At 42.9% G+C, this 12,475-nt stretch overlaps 1 protein-coding gene across 3 annotated transcripts in view; it reads right to left on the bottom strand.

Moving 5' to 3' along the window:
- Positions 1 to 217: 217 nt before the first annotated feature.
- The window catches only part of gnao1a (guanine nucleotide binding protein (G protein), alpha activating activity polypeptide O, a), a 106,965-nt gene continuing 94,707 nt past the window's right edge, over positions 218 to 12,475 (bottom strand). Inside the window, exons 7-8 of one of the 3 annotated variants that reach the window (XM_086297890.1) lie at positions 4,671 to 4,824; positions 218 to 1,901 (exon numbers count right to left, since the gene is read on the bottom strand). In XM_086297890.1, coding sequence (XP_086154016.1) covers positions 1,714 to 1,901; positions 4,671 to 4,824 — 342 coding nt within the window. In that variant the 3' untranslated portion in view covers positions 218 to 1,713. The other 2 variants (XM_086297892.1, XM_086297891.1) reach the window with 2 other exon arrangements.

The following is a 12,475-nucleotide window of genomic DNA, read 5'->3' on the forward strand; positions in this document are numbered from 1 at the left end:
TCTTTATTATTGTAGTAATCAGAGTACATTTTTGTCCTTTTTCAGCTCACTTTAACACGTCGCTGTACTCTGAACCTTTCTGTTGTCAATCCTTGGAAACTTAAATTGTCACTTTTTTTCGATATATATATATATATATATATATATATATATATATATATATATATATATATATATATATATATATATATATATATATATATATATATATATATATATATATATATATTTGCCTCTGCCGTGTCCCAGAAACCAACAATCTTCTCAGTTTGTTTGTTTCTGTATTTTTCTGTTTGTTTTTTTACTTTTACTTTTTTTTCTTTTTTTTAAAGTTATCTGAGCATTATTTGTGTGTACTTTTTTTTGTCTATAAGTTGTATGAATTAACTGATCTCTTTATACAAAGGCTTGAGTATCACATGCTATCTGGGCTTTAGAGGGAAAAGGAGGAGGACGGGGAGATGGGTTGGCAAAAAAAGAAGGAGCGCCCTTTAACTTTGCAAAAATAAGCCAAAAAAGAAAGAGATGGAAGAAGATGAGAGAAGTAAAGGTGTGGCATGACGAGAGAGAGAGAAAACAGACAGGTGTGTGAAGAAAGGTGATCAATCAATAAATAAATTAATAAATTAATCGACCATTATCAAACCATGGGTGAGTTTTCTTACACGGAGAATGTTAGCAGATCTAGAGGTTATAACAGTGAGAAAGTTTTAATCATAACATTGTGTAGTTGCTTCTATAAGCACAGCTATCTACAGTGCAGTACCTTTGTTACATGGCACTGATAGGACTGTTAGCACATTTCCTATTGGCTCCCACACCCGGCCGTGGCCGACGGTTTGCTAGTGGCTTAGGCCTGGAAACAGGAAGCCTTACATCCTGTCGATGAAAACCACACCTTGAGTAAAACGATCCCCAAAAAAGTGACTGACAACAAAAACAACAACAAAAACCACTTAATGTAAACAAAACACTAACATTAAAATCAGCATCGTCAGTTTTAGCAGGTCTTGAGAGTTTTGGCTGACCCGTCTAGTGCTTCTTAGTACATTTTCACATAATTCTGCAAAAACTGTTATTACATAATCACTACTACAGCAAAAAAGAAGGACAAAGTAATACACACACACACACACACACACACACACACACACACACACACACACACACACACACACACACACAGGGGTGTCAGGTGAGGCAAAACGTGAATAAACATCAGTGTACAGACTGATACTTGCAATAAATATACATATGATCAACAAAAACAAGAGTCATAAAAAACGTACAGGTTTGGGTTAACAACAAAAGACAACGTAAAAGAAAGGAAACGGGGAACGGAGGCTTTCATCGACTTTGTTCACAAAGTTTTCAAGGCTGCAGGGTTTCGTGTTTTCTACTAAAACAAATTTGTTTGCTTGGCAGCAAGCTCAAGAACGTCAGGAAGAGTCGGAGCAAGAAGAGAGCAGACAAGAACTAAAAACGGTATATATATATAATATATATATATATGTATGCCTATTTTTTTTTAAATTATCCTCATTATTAATATGTACCTAGTTTCATTTTTCTTTCGTTTTTTCTTTAAGTAATCAGCATCGTCATCATCGTCATCATCATTTCCACAGCAGTGTCAAAGGAAGAGGAATGAGGAGGTGGGAGGACAGAGGAAGGGACAGAGGGGGGAGGAAATAACAGGGTCGGTAGGCGTGCTCAGTACAAGCCACACCCTCGGAGGTTGTTGGCGATGATAATATCGGTCACGGCGTCAAACACAACCTGGATGTTCCCTGTATCTGTGGCGCAGGTCATGTGACAGTAGATTTCCTTATTTGGAGAGCGATTCTTACTCTCGAACTGTGCTTGGATGTAAGCTGCTGCATCCTCGTAGGTGTTGGGTCCTGGAGGGAAGCAGATGTGTTACGACACAATTATTAAAACAAAAACTTCAAACAGGAAGTCTCATGAAAAAAGGACTTAACAAGTAGCTTTGGTTAGTTATCTGGATGATGATGATGATTATATATTGTTACAATGTTGCATTCTCTTATAAATACTTTGTTTCCAACTTTTTTCTACTTTTGCGTAGAGTTTAGATCACCCCTGCATGGACTGGTGGCCTGTCCGAGCTGTACAACAGCTGGAGTAACCTCCGCGATGTGAAACTGGGTCAGTGATCAAAAAGTGAATGGACGGATTTCAGGTGCTGCTGTGGCTTTGGTGAAAGTCAGGGGAGGGACAGCCAGTCACAAGAAAGCAGGTTTTGGGAGGTTGGTCTTATAGAGGTAGGAGCAAAAATGACTTATTACATGTCTGCACCTGCGTAAATGTAAGACAAACAAGTACTAAAAAATATAGAGCTGGAAATGAATAAATTAGCTGTTGCATAATCCTTCATTAGTACCTGTAGGGCTGAGTTCACACAGTCAAATACTCAGTGCTCAGGTGGGTTGTTGTTAGTAGCCTAACTGTGTTACCACCATCTCTGCATTCATCACAAAGTACACAAAATATCTGTGTTTGTATCGAACTCTAAAGCTTGGACTGTGATGCGTATGCTATATACATATATGCTACAGGAAGTTAGCCAGTGGACATTTTTGGCTGTGCAACAGTGGGAAACTCTTTAAACACTTTCTTTATGCTTCACTGATTCTGAAAATCTGCAGGTCAAAGTATTTTCAGTCTGTTGCTAGTTTCAGTTTAGTAAGAAACTTAGATATATTACTGTAAAATAAAACAAATAACTGATTCACATGGACAGCTAGCTTTGAAATCTGCTACACAGCATCCACTTCTAGTGATAGCTGACTCCACACCTTCCTTTGTGCTGCACTGAACGTCACACTTCACAGGAAATCTCACACAACTATTTAAAGCTAACTGTTTTAATGAGCTCAGACTTCAGAGGAAAGCAGCTGCATATCCTGTCGAGCAGTGAGACATTTTTGTTAGCTAATGTCAGCTCAGCAGGTGAAGCGAAGCCGAGACCTGTCGACAGAGTCGGTTTAGATGATGTGATATCTTTAGCTTCGTATGAACTTAGCAGGTAGCAGAGCTGTCATCACCACATAAAAGTCCAAATTAGTAAGTAGAAATACTATTCCTGTAACAGAGGTGGACTAGCAGTGCTAAATGCAGGCTAACTGGTCTGGTTTCCTACACACAGATGATCACATCTGTATCCTATTCATTTGACCTAATTTGAAGCACATTAGCTGTATATCAGATGCAATGATAGTTCTCCTCTAGAAGCAGGGCTGATGTACTGTACCGAGGAGTCGTTATTCAGCAATGATAGTATACATTCTAATAGGTTTGCAGATTTATTGAATCATACTCAGTCCTTCTGCTGGGCAAAGTCAGGACATGTTTGCGTGTGATGTAAAAGATATTTCTCCAAGATCTTTGGCTTGAAAAATATTTGTGGTTGTTAAAGGTTCGTAAAGTCTTCTGTTGGGAAGCTGCGAGAGCATGGGACACAGGAGGAGAGACTGACAGAAGACAGACTTACTGAGGCTGTCAAGCAAGTTAGCCGAACGTAAGTAAAGCATGAGGGACAGGAATGAAAAGGATCCACTTGGAGACCGGAAAGGAGTTTGGAGTAGGCAGGAGGCAGCTCTCACTTATTGCGGCTGACCAAGCACGACTGTCTGCTGCTTCTTATAAGCAGTCTCTTCCTTTTCTCTGTCACCACCTCGTCCGACTCTCACCTCCACACGGAGAAATCTGTAAACTCGGTTCTGCCCGTTACAGGTTCTGGGTCTCTGTGCTCTATTTATCTGACTCTCCTCTGCTCCTTCCCTGCTTTCCTTTTAAACAGTATATCTCTCTTTTCAACCTGAGCCTCTGCAGTTCTTTAAACAGTTCGTTGGCCATCTCTGCTGCAAACTGTAAACAGCAACTTTGATTTAAAGTGCTTCGAATTGTTTACAAGTCTGTGACAGTAAATGTCAGGGCTAGAAGCAGAGCCGATGTACTGTACCGAGCAGTCGTTAATCAGCATCCAGAACCTCAGGAAGGGCTTTAGAAAGCATTTAATTTCTGGGAATTACACTTAACACAGGACAGATGGTAGTCATTCATACTTTTATATCCCCTCTTCAAAATGTCTCATACAGTATTAGCCTATTTTCGGCTCCGTTACACTGATTTTCATGCAAATTTCCAAATGATTTTGTACGACACAATTTTTAAGATTAAGCTCCTTCAAATGAAGCAATTTGAAATTTGGTGAAACTTGATCTGAGCTTTCAGTTAGCTTAACATAAAGACAGGAAGAACCAACATCACAGGACTATTAAAAGATAACTTTTCAGTAAACTGATTAAACTAAATGAGGAGCTCAATTAGAGGGTTGAGTGGGTTGCAAATATACACCAACATTGTAAAGCGATTCAAAAAGCACATCTTACATCGGATGTGTAGAAATGTGTCAGCTGACGTGAGCTGAGATCACCTGATCTGCTGAGCTCGACTCTGTGGCCTGCCCGAGTTCGTGCTACGCTCTGTTTTTGCAGTTGGCTACGTTCAATGAATGAACTTTAGATGTGTCGTTCTCGTGACTATATTTCGTCCTGTAAACACTTTTAATTCAGGAAAACAAATTCCAAACGTTCCTGTTTGAGATTCCTGCCCACCACTGGAATAAACCCAAACTTTTTTCGTACCTGTGTATTCAGGGAAGCAGATGCTGAGCGGAGATTTCTTGATCTTCTCTGCAAACAAATCCTTCTTGTTGAGAAAAAGGATGATGGAGGTGTCGATGAAGAACTTGTTGTTGCAGATGGAGTCAAACAGCATCAAAGACTCATGCATGCGATTCTGCAGCGGGGAGAAGGAGGGGGGGGGGCAAAATAATGAGGCACGAATAAAGAGGGAAAATGGGATTAGGGGAGATTAGGGGAATGGGTGAAGGAAATAGGAGAGAGTGAGGAAACAGGTGATAGGGAGGACATGGAAAGAAGGCCAAAGTTACACGTTACCCCGACTGAGCATGTCGACACAGTCATAGACACACATTAAAACTTCATCTGGGCCTCACACTGGAACACCAACAAACTGTGACAGTATTAATTTGGCCTGCCCGGGCAGGACTCGCCCATATTTTCAATAAAAAATTATAGTTCGTGGAGGAAAGCAAAACATATTCTGGAAAACATTTACATTCAAATCTGCTCCAAATACACACACACACACACACACACACACACACACACACACACACACACACACACACACACACACACACACAGGACCAAGAAAAATAATCACCCATATCAAGTTACTCATGTGATGCTTTATTGTCTTTATCTCATGTATAAATACAACATCCAATAAATTATGACAACAGTGAGGGAGTTACAGCAGATGCATTTTATGCACAGTGATGGATAAAATGCAGCATTCACACGCACGCGCAGGCACACGCTCATACAAACTCGCACACGCACAGATAACAGCTTAGTAGATGTGGGCGACTTGTACAGTACAGCGAGTGTTGATTGGTACCAGCATGTTGGTTGAACAGAGACTGGAAGGTTAAAGCACGGTGAGTGCAAGGACGCTGATGTGTACCGGCATAAACTCTGCGTGATGCTATCACGGGTCGTTACGGTCATGTCCCCCCAGCTCTCTGACATCTCTCCCAGCTCAGCAGCCTGAGTGCACATTACATCAGCTGGCACGGTATAGCAGGGACCGAATGTTAAAAGGTTGCAAGCAAAACCCGGTTTCTAAATCCAACGTACAAGTAAGTCAGCAAAAACAGGCCACAGGAGCTCATTTAAACCTAACACGGGAAAGATTTGGCACTTCGGTTTGGCTGCCATTGTGACATTTCAACAGCTTTTTGTGCTGCTGTGGCAATGACATGGCAAAAGGTGCTAACATTTCTTTTGTGACACCACCTGCTGCCCAGAAGTGCACCCACTGCTGTCCCCAACTCTCAAAGCTGAATAGGCCACTGATTGTGTTATCCACACAGCACAACAATGCAAACAAACGACCCACAGATGTGTCCTTCAGCGCAGCCTATAGGAATGAAGTATTTGCCATCAATATGAACTACTTGCTACTTCCTTGTCCTCCTCTTGTCCTCTCAACCTCGCCTACTGTTGCAGTTGTCTTCTGTTACTTGGGATTGGTCCTAAACCACTAATTGTGTTACAGCTCGCCTGATGCAGAAACAACGACGAGGTCTAAAAGGTAATAATGTGAAGGACCGCACGTTTCCCGTCCCGAGCGCCTGCTCTGTGTCATGAAGAGACGAGACGGGACTGTAAACACTGTAGCAGAGCGCTTACACTGTTCACCTCCACCAAAAAAGAGGCTTCCACACTTTTAGTTGCGTAACAGACTGGCTTTGGTCTTTTCACCTCTCATCATGTACACCATGACTTCTACTGAACTGTTTATGAAAAAAGACGTTTCTGCTCAATTCAGTAAATTTTCTATTAGCTGCCGTCTTTAGCGTATGTTCAGTAAAATTCAAGTGTTGTGTTCTGTGAATAAATTTAGGCACACACTGATCTGAGATCACTCTAACTAATTTAGTATGTCACTGACAAACAGCACGAATCCCTGTAGGTCCGTGCGGTGCCGCGGGTTAACGTTGGAGGACAAAGCTCCGATGCCGTCCTGTCACCGTCAGCCCGACGGCAGCACAAACTTAACGGTTTCCTTTCTGTGTGTTAACGGCTACCAGGAAGCGCAGCACAAGCAGCACCTTTGCAGAGCAGCAGTCGTCAGCGCCGCGTGGATGTGGAGTGACTAAACAGAAGTGTATCTGTTGCCAGGGGCGGATCTAGAAGGGTGGCATGGGGTGGCAAGTGCCACCCTAAAATGATCCCTTGCCACCCCAGTTTTGCATATGACAGTGTTGTTTATTAAAATAAGACAGCATTAACAGTTTGAGCGTAGTTACAGTCAGCAGTGAATATAAATGCTAAAACTGAATATATTGCATAGTGTCCCCCCCTGCACCAGTAACAAATGGTTCAGCCCATAGCAGGACCGGCTTTTTTCTTGTTTTCAGTAGCAAGCGATGCTCATGATTGTGCCAGAGCACATTTTGAACAACACCATGGGAATTTCAGATTTCACACAGGTGGGTGGATGTTACACTGTGGAAATGGAAGGAAGGTGAGTGTTATTAACCCTCTGTGGTCCACGGACACGCTGCACCTCCACATCACATGACTGATGTAAGCTGACACAGCAACAAGCTGCAGCCACGCTGAGTCTCTGTTTCAGCCACATTGAAAGTTCAGACTTCAAAGTTTTTAAATTTTAATTACAGGCCAGTAAATCCAGAGTTATGATCATATATATCAGCCACGCTTCGTTCTAAATACGGTCGTCACGTTTGTGTGTTTTAAGCGTTTTCTAAGGACAGCACGAAAACAGGAAAGGAAAAAAGCCACCTCTTTCTTATCGGTGGAAAAATGCACCATGTCGACCAATTAAAAAAAATGTCAACATGTGGGATTTGGTTGTTTAGGAAGAGGGAAAAGTTTGGGGAGTGACGGTAACAGGGCGAGCGAGACAGAGCGAGAGAGAGAGAGTTTAGATGTGGGAGATTTGTGACGTGTGGAGTGTTTACTCAGTGTGTTGTGTTGTTGTTCTGTTGTGTAGTCGTTGTTTTGTTTTGTGTGTCAGTGAGGGCACTAATGAATGTCACAGAGGCACATTTGTAAACACTGTCACAAAGTAGAAAACCAGCGGAGTGATACACCTGCTGTTGTCGGGCCTGCAGGTTTGTCCCTGTGCTCTTCTGTCTTTTGGTCCATTTTTTACTGGCACACATAATTTGTGGAGCATCTTATTGCGACACCTGATTGTTCTCTCATTTTAGTTTTAGTAATATTTTTAAATGGTTGTACAAAATGAAAAAAACAGCAGGTGTATTGTCTGCATTTTTAGATAAATGGTTGTTTATGTTTACAAACTCTCCTTGAATCGCTACCTTATCGTGGTGGAGGGGTTTGTGTGTCACAGGGATCCCAGGGGCTATGTACTTTATGTAACTAAAGTATTTAATTATGTGGGCTACAGACAATAATTAAGTTATAGACTATTTTTATATGAAAAGCGTGCATACTTACTGCATTTGAATCATTATAGCCACATGTAACCACCTGCATATGTGTTTGAAAAAAAAAGGCTTTGATTTTGCCACCCCATTTGGTTTCTTTGCCACCCTAAGAAAATTTCTCTAGATGCGCCCGTGTCTGTTGCATCAGACGCACAGTTGTGCTCCTACGCGTATCACACAGAGGGAAATCATTTTGGTAAGAGGAGATTTGGTTTTATTACGAGTGAAATGTGCGATTGCAATGATATTAACCTCTGCACTGCATAGACGGGGAGGGAAAGGATCGTGTTTGAACTCTGTACGCGATCATTCCCCAGTTTAGGAAAAAAATCCGAATTTATAGAAGAACTTTGATTTTTGGATCGATGGGATTAAGCACCGATTTCAGCCTGTCAACACTAAACGCTTTGTGTTTGGAAGGAACAGAAGCTTCATGCAAAGTGTAGCGAATGAATGAAGCTACTGAGAGTGAAAACTAAGGAGAGACTGACACAGAACGCAGAGATCGTTTTCCTTTCTGTAACAGATCAGTCCGAGGAGACGACGATGAAGCAGTTTTAGCAGTCGTGGCAGCGGCTCGCTGTGTGGCCGTGTGAACCTCTTTGGCTGGAAACTGCAGTATTATTTGGCAACTAAGGTGTTGTGACATTTTGAAGCCCCGTGAGTGTGTTTGTGTGTCTGAGGCCTGTCTGTGCTGAAAGGGTAGATAGGTGCCCTCTGGGTAATTAATCCACAGATGCTGACTCCACCGCAGCACCCATGGGCTGATGTCGTCTCTTACACAACACACACACGTTCATGAGCACGTACACCCACACACACACGCCGTGACCTTTTCTGTACTATCAACAGACACATGTAGGTAACTATATACAATCTGAAAACATGAACACACAAAATACACATCAGTGCACGGCACACAGCATGCAGGCTGAACGACAGCCTCAGGGAGCGCTCCGTTTCTAAATTTGGCACAGATGTGGTCGGATGGGCCGATGATGATGACATCTACCTGTGCTCCAAAAATGGCGGCTCTGAGCAGAAGAGGCACATCTGGTTGTTTGTGCGTGGATGGAAAAGCGGAATAAAGCTTCGTCGGCTCCATCGCGTCTCACAGACAAACACTTTCTATGTGACGATGTTAACTGTGGCTACACGGAGGAACTAATGACGTAGCTCCAGTACTGCCCTGATCTCTCTGAGCTGGGTCAGAACAGCACCCGTCACTCCTCTGTTCGCTTTATGATCGATTCCAAACAGACGTCGAGATACGAGGAGAACAGCGTGGATACAATCGTAGTCTGCGTTCACGTCCCAGAGGACGTACACATCAGTCTGTAATCTTTCAAAGCTCACCTCTGGTTTATTAAGGTGGACTGGAGGACAGCAGGCATATTGCACGGTGCAGCCTGACACAGTGGATGCAGTGCCAGTGCCCTTTAAAATCAATACTTGTGCTGAAGCTTTATCTAGGTGGAAAATGTCCGCGGGAGTCGGCACAAGCTTCTGCGACTCTTTGTTTCAATTGATTTTAAGGAGTCCCATGCAAGAAGCGAGATGAGCCTGCAGCCGGGAATGGCGTCTGCAGAGATTAACGATGACAGCGGCGTGGCTCAAGCAACAACGTCCTCTTTATGCGCTCATTTACACTATGAAATTAGATTCAATCAAAAGAGGAATCAGGAGGTTTACTGAAATCTACACGGGCCGAAAACGTTTCCTCTCAGATTAAAAGCACAGCAGTAAGATTTGGTGATATGTTCTCACAGCCCGACTCTTTAGAATGACGTGATTTCACAGCACAAACAAGCCACCAGCAGGTGTGTGTGTCTGTGGTGTCCCTGTGGACCACCCACTAGTGACCAGGGTGCACTCTGTTTTTTACTATGGGAACGTAAAAGTGGCAATCCCATTTAAATAAAACATACCAAATTCATTTTAGATTATTATTTTTATCATTTGCATTTCACAACAGTGTTGCTGTAACTCCCCCCTCAGCTTCTTAGTGGGCACAAATGCTGCTGGGAATTTAACCCCCCAAAACTCTACTACTCTGAAAATATCATACAATTATTTTCATCGACTTAATAGCTCTGAAATTTACACTTAGTACTTGAAATGCCTGCAATAAAGTCAGTTTTGATTAAAGCTTTGAATTAGCTAAACTTGACCCCCACTAAGACTAATCATACGCACGTTTGCGTCGACTTTTGGTATAAATAAGGCACAAATTTATGATACAAAAATATGAATACACAAATTGAAATCAAAGGGAAAAAAGTAAATACATCTAGTAAACGAGTGATTCAGTACACTAGACTGTGGTCGGCTCAGCTGGTCTCTCGTTCTGCTTCTCAGCTTCGGTATTGTGCAAAATATCTGCAGCGAGAACAGATTTTAGACAGAAGGTACGCTTAAAATAACGGTTCTTAATTAGGATTGAAAAAGATAAGATGTCTCAGCCAACCAACCACCAACAACCAACCAGTTAATTCAAACTTGGCCAGTATGAGAAATGAGTACTATGACATCATGAACTCAGCTCAGACCCCACATTTGACCGGCTCTCACATACAAGTCAAACACCCAGCATCCATTGGCCAAAGTTTAACAGCATCATCAGTACAGGCCACACCCTCGGAGGTTATTGGCTATAATGACGTCAGTGACGGCGTCAAAGACGAACTGGATGTTGTTGGTGTCCGTAGCACAGGTCACGTGGGAGTACACTTCTTTCTTGGGTGACTTGTTCTTGCTCTCATATTGAGACTTGATGTATCCCAGTCCCTCTGTGTAAGTATTTAGACCTGAGGAGACACACACACACACACACACACACACACACACACACACACACACACACACACACACACACACACACACACACAGAGTTAGAAAAAGCCCCCCAGTTCAATTCACTTTTATTTACACAGCGCCAAATCACAACAACAGTCGCCTCAAGGTGCTTCATCCTGTAAGGTCGACCTACAATAACACATACAGAGAAAAACCCAACAATCATGTGACCCCCTATGAGCAGCACTTTGGTGACAGTGGGGAGGAAAAACTCCCTTTTAACAGGAAGAAACCTCCAACAGAACCAGGCTCAGGGAGGGGCGGGGCCATCTGCTGTGATTGGTTTTGATCTGAACCTTTGTATCCGTGTGCTCCCCTCCATGTTTTCTGAAAACATCTCCTTTGACTCTCAGCACACATTCGGCTGAGGCGTGCTCTGTCGGCTGTTGAGCCAAGCTTCAATAAAAATGATGCACGGGCCGCGTTCTCAGACGAGGTGATTTCAGACAGATAAATGATACGTGATGGAAGCTAATATGTCCTGTTATTGCTGGCGCAGACTGCAACTTCCTGAACATTATTAATGTGTTACAGACTTCAGAATGTGACAGATACGAGGCCCTGAAGCTAAAAATAACGGAGCCGTTATTCGTACCGTGCATTGATCAATTTACCAGCACTGGCAAATCCACTGTGCAGCCTTTTAGCTCAACAGCATTATCAACTGTTCTGCCTTTACGCAAGCATTTGGCAGGTAATGCAGCTTAAATTGGTACAGTGCTTTTAGAATGAGTCAGATCTCACTGATTGGAGCAAATGTTGTTCCAAGTGTCGCTAACATCTATCTGGCTCTCAGCCATTAGCAGCACTGTGGTTCGTCTGTCTGCTTCGGTGGCAACTTCATCAGAACAGGCACAAAGTCTGCAGAGGGGTGAAGAGAGGAGGAGAAGGGGCCGAAAACAAGATTGGAATTCTAATTCTCGCTTTCTCACAGTCCCGCTGGCTCGGCCTCTTGCGTTCCCACCATCTTGCTTTGCCTGTGTTGTTATAAATTTCTCACACTCTTGCTCTCTCCGTCTCTGGCATTGCCCCCCCCCCTCCCCGCCTCACATGTTGTCTTGTCTCTTGTTTCCTCTCTCACTGGAGCTCCTCTCGTGCTCCCACTAACACCCCAGCTTTTATTCCCTGTGAGTCTCTTTGTCTGTATTCAACGTTATGTTCGACTTTCATACTTTCTTAGAAATCAGCACAATTGTGACTTCAAAACTGAGAGCTACATATATGAATGGCCAGGTCTGATTCATTTCACTGTATTTTTGCTCTGCGTGAAATCTCGACATGCTTGTTTTTAATGAAAGAGTAACTTCAGCGAATGACAGCTTAAATCATCAACCACATCACCAGCTCTAATATAGGTGCAGCTGGACTGTGGTGACAAAAGAATGGACTTTTACACCATAATGCAGTTATGAAAGGGAAGTCACTTTTAGTCTGAGCAGCTAATGCTCGCAGCTGTCCACAGATCTCAGGCTCGTTTCAATAAACAGCTGGAGCAGCTGAAGACGTTTGCCAACGTTTCTGCTC

Source organism: Aulonocara sp. 'chitande type north' Nkhata Bay, linkage group LG7 (assembly GCF_057382095.1).
Source record: "Aulonocara sp. 'chitande type north' Nkhata Bay isolate Kocher_YH1m ecotype deep benthic linkage group LG7, A_spYH_male_GT1.1, whole genome shotgun sequence".
In the NCBI taxonomy this organism is placed as follows: domain Eukaryota; kingdom Metazoa; phylum Chordata; class Actinopteri; order Cichliformes; family Cichlidae; genus Aulonocara; species Aulonocara sp. 'chitande type north' Nkhata Bay.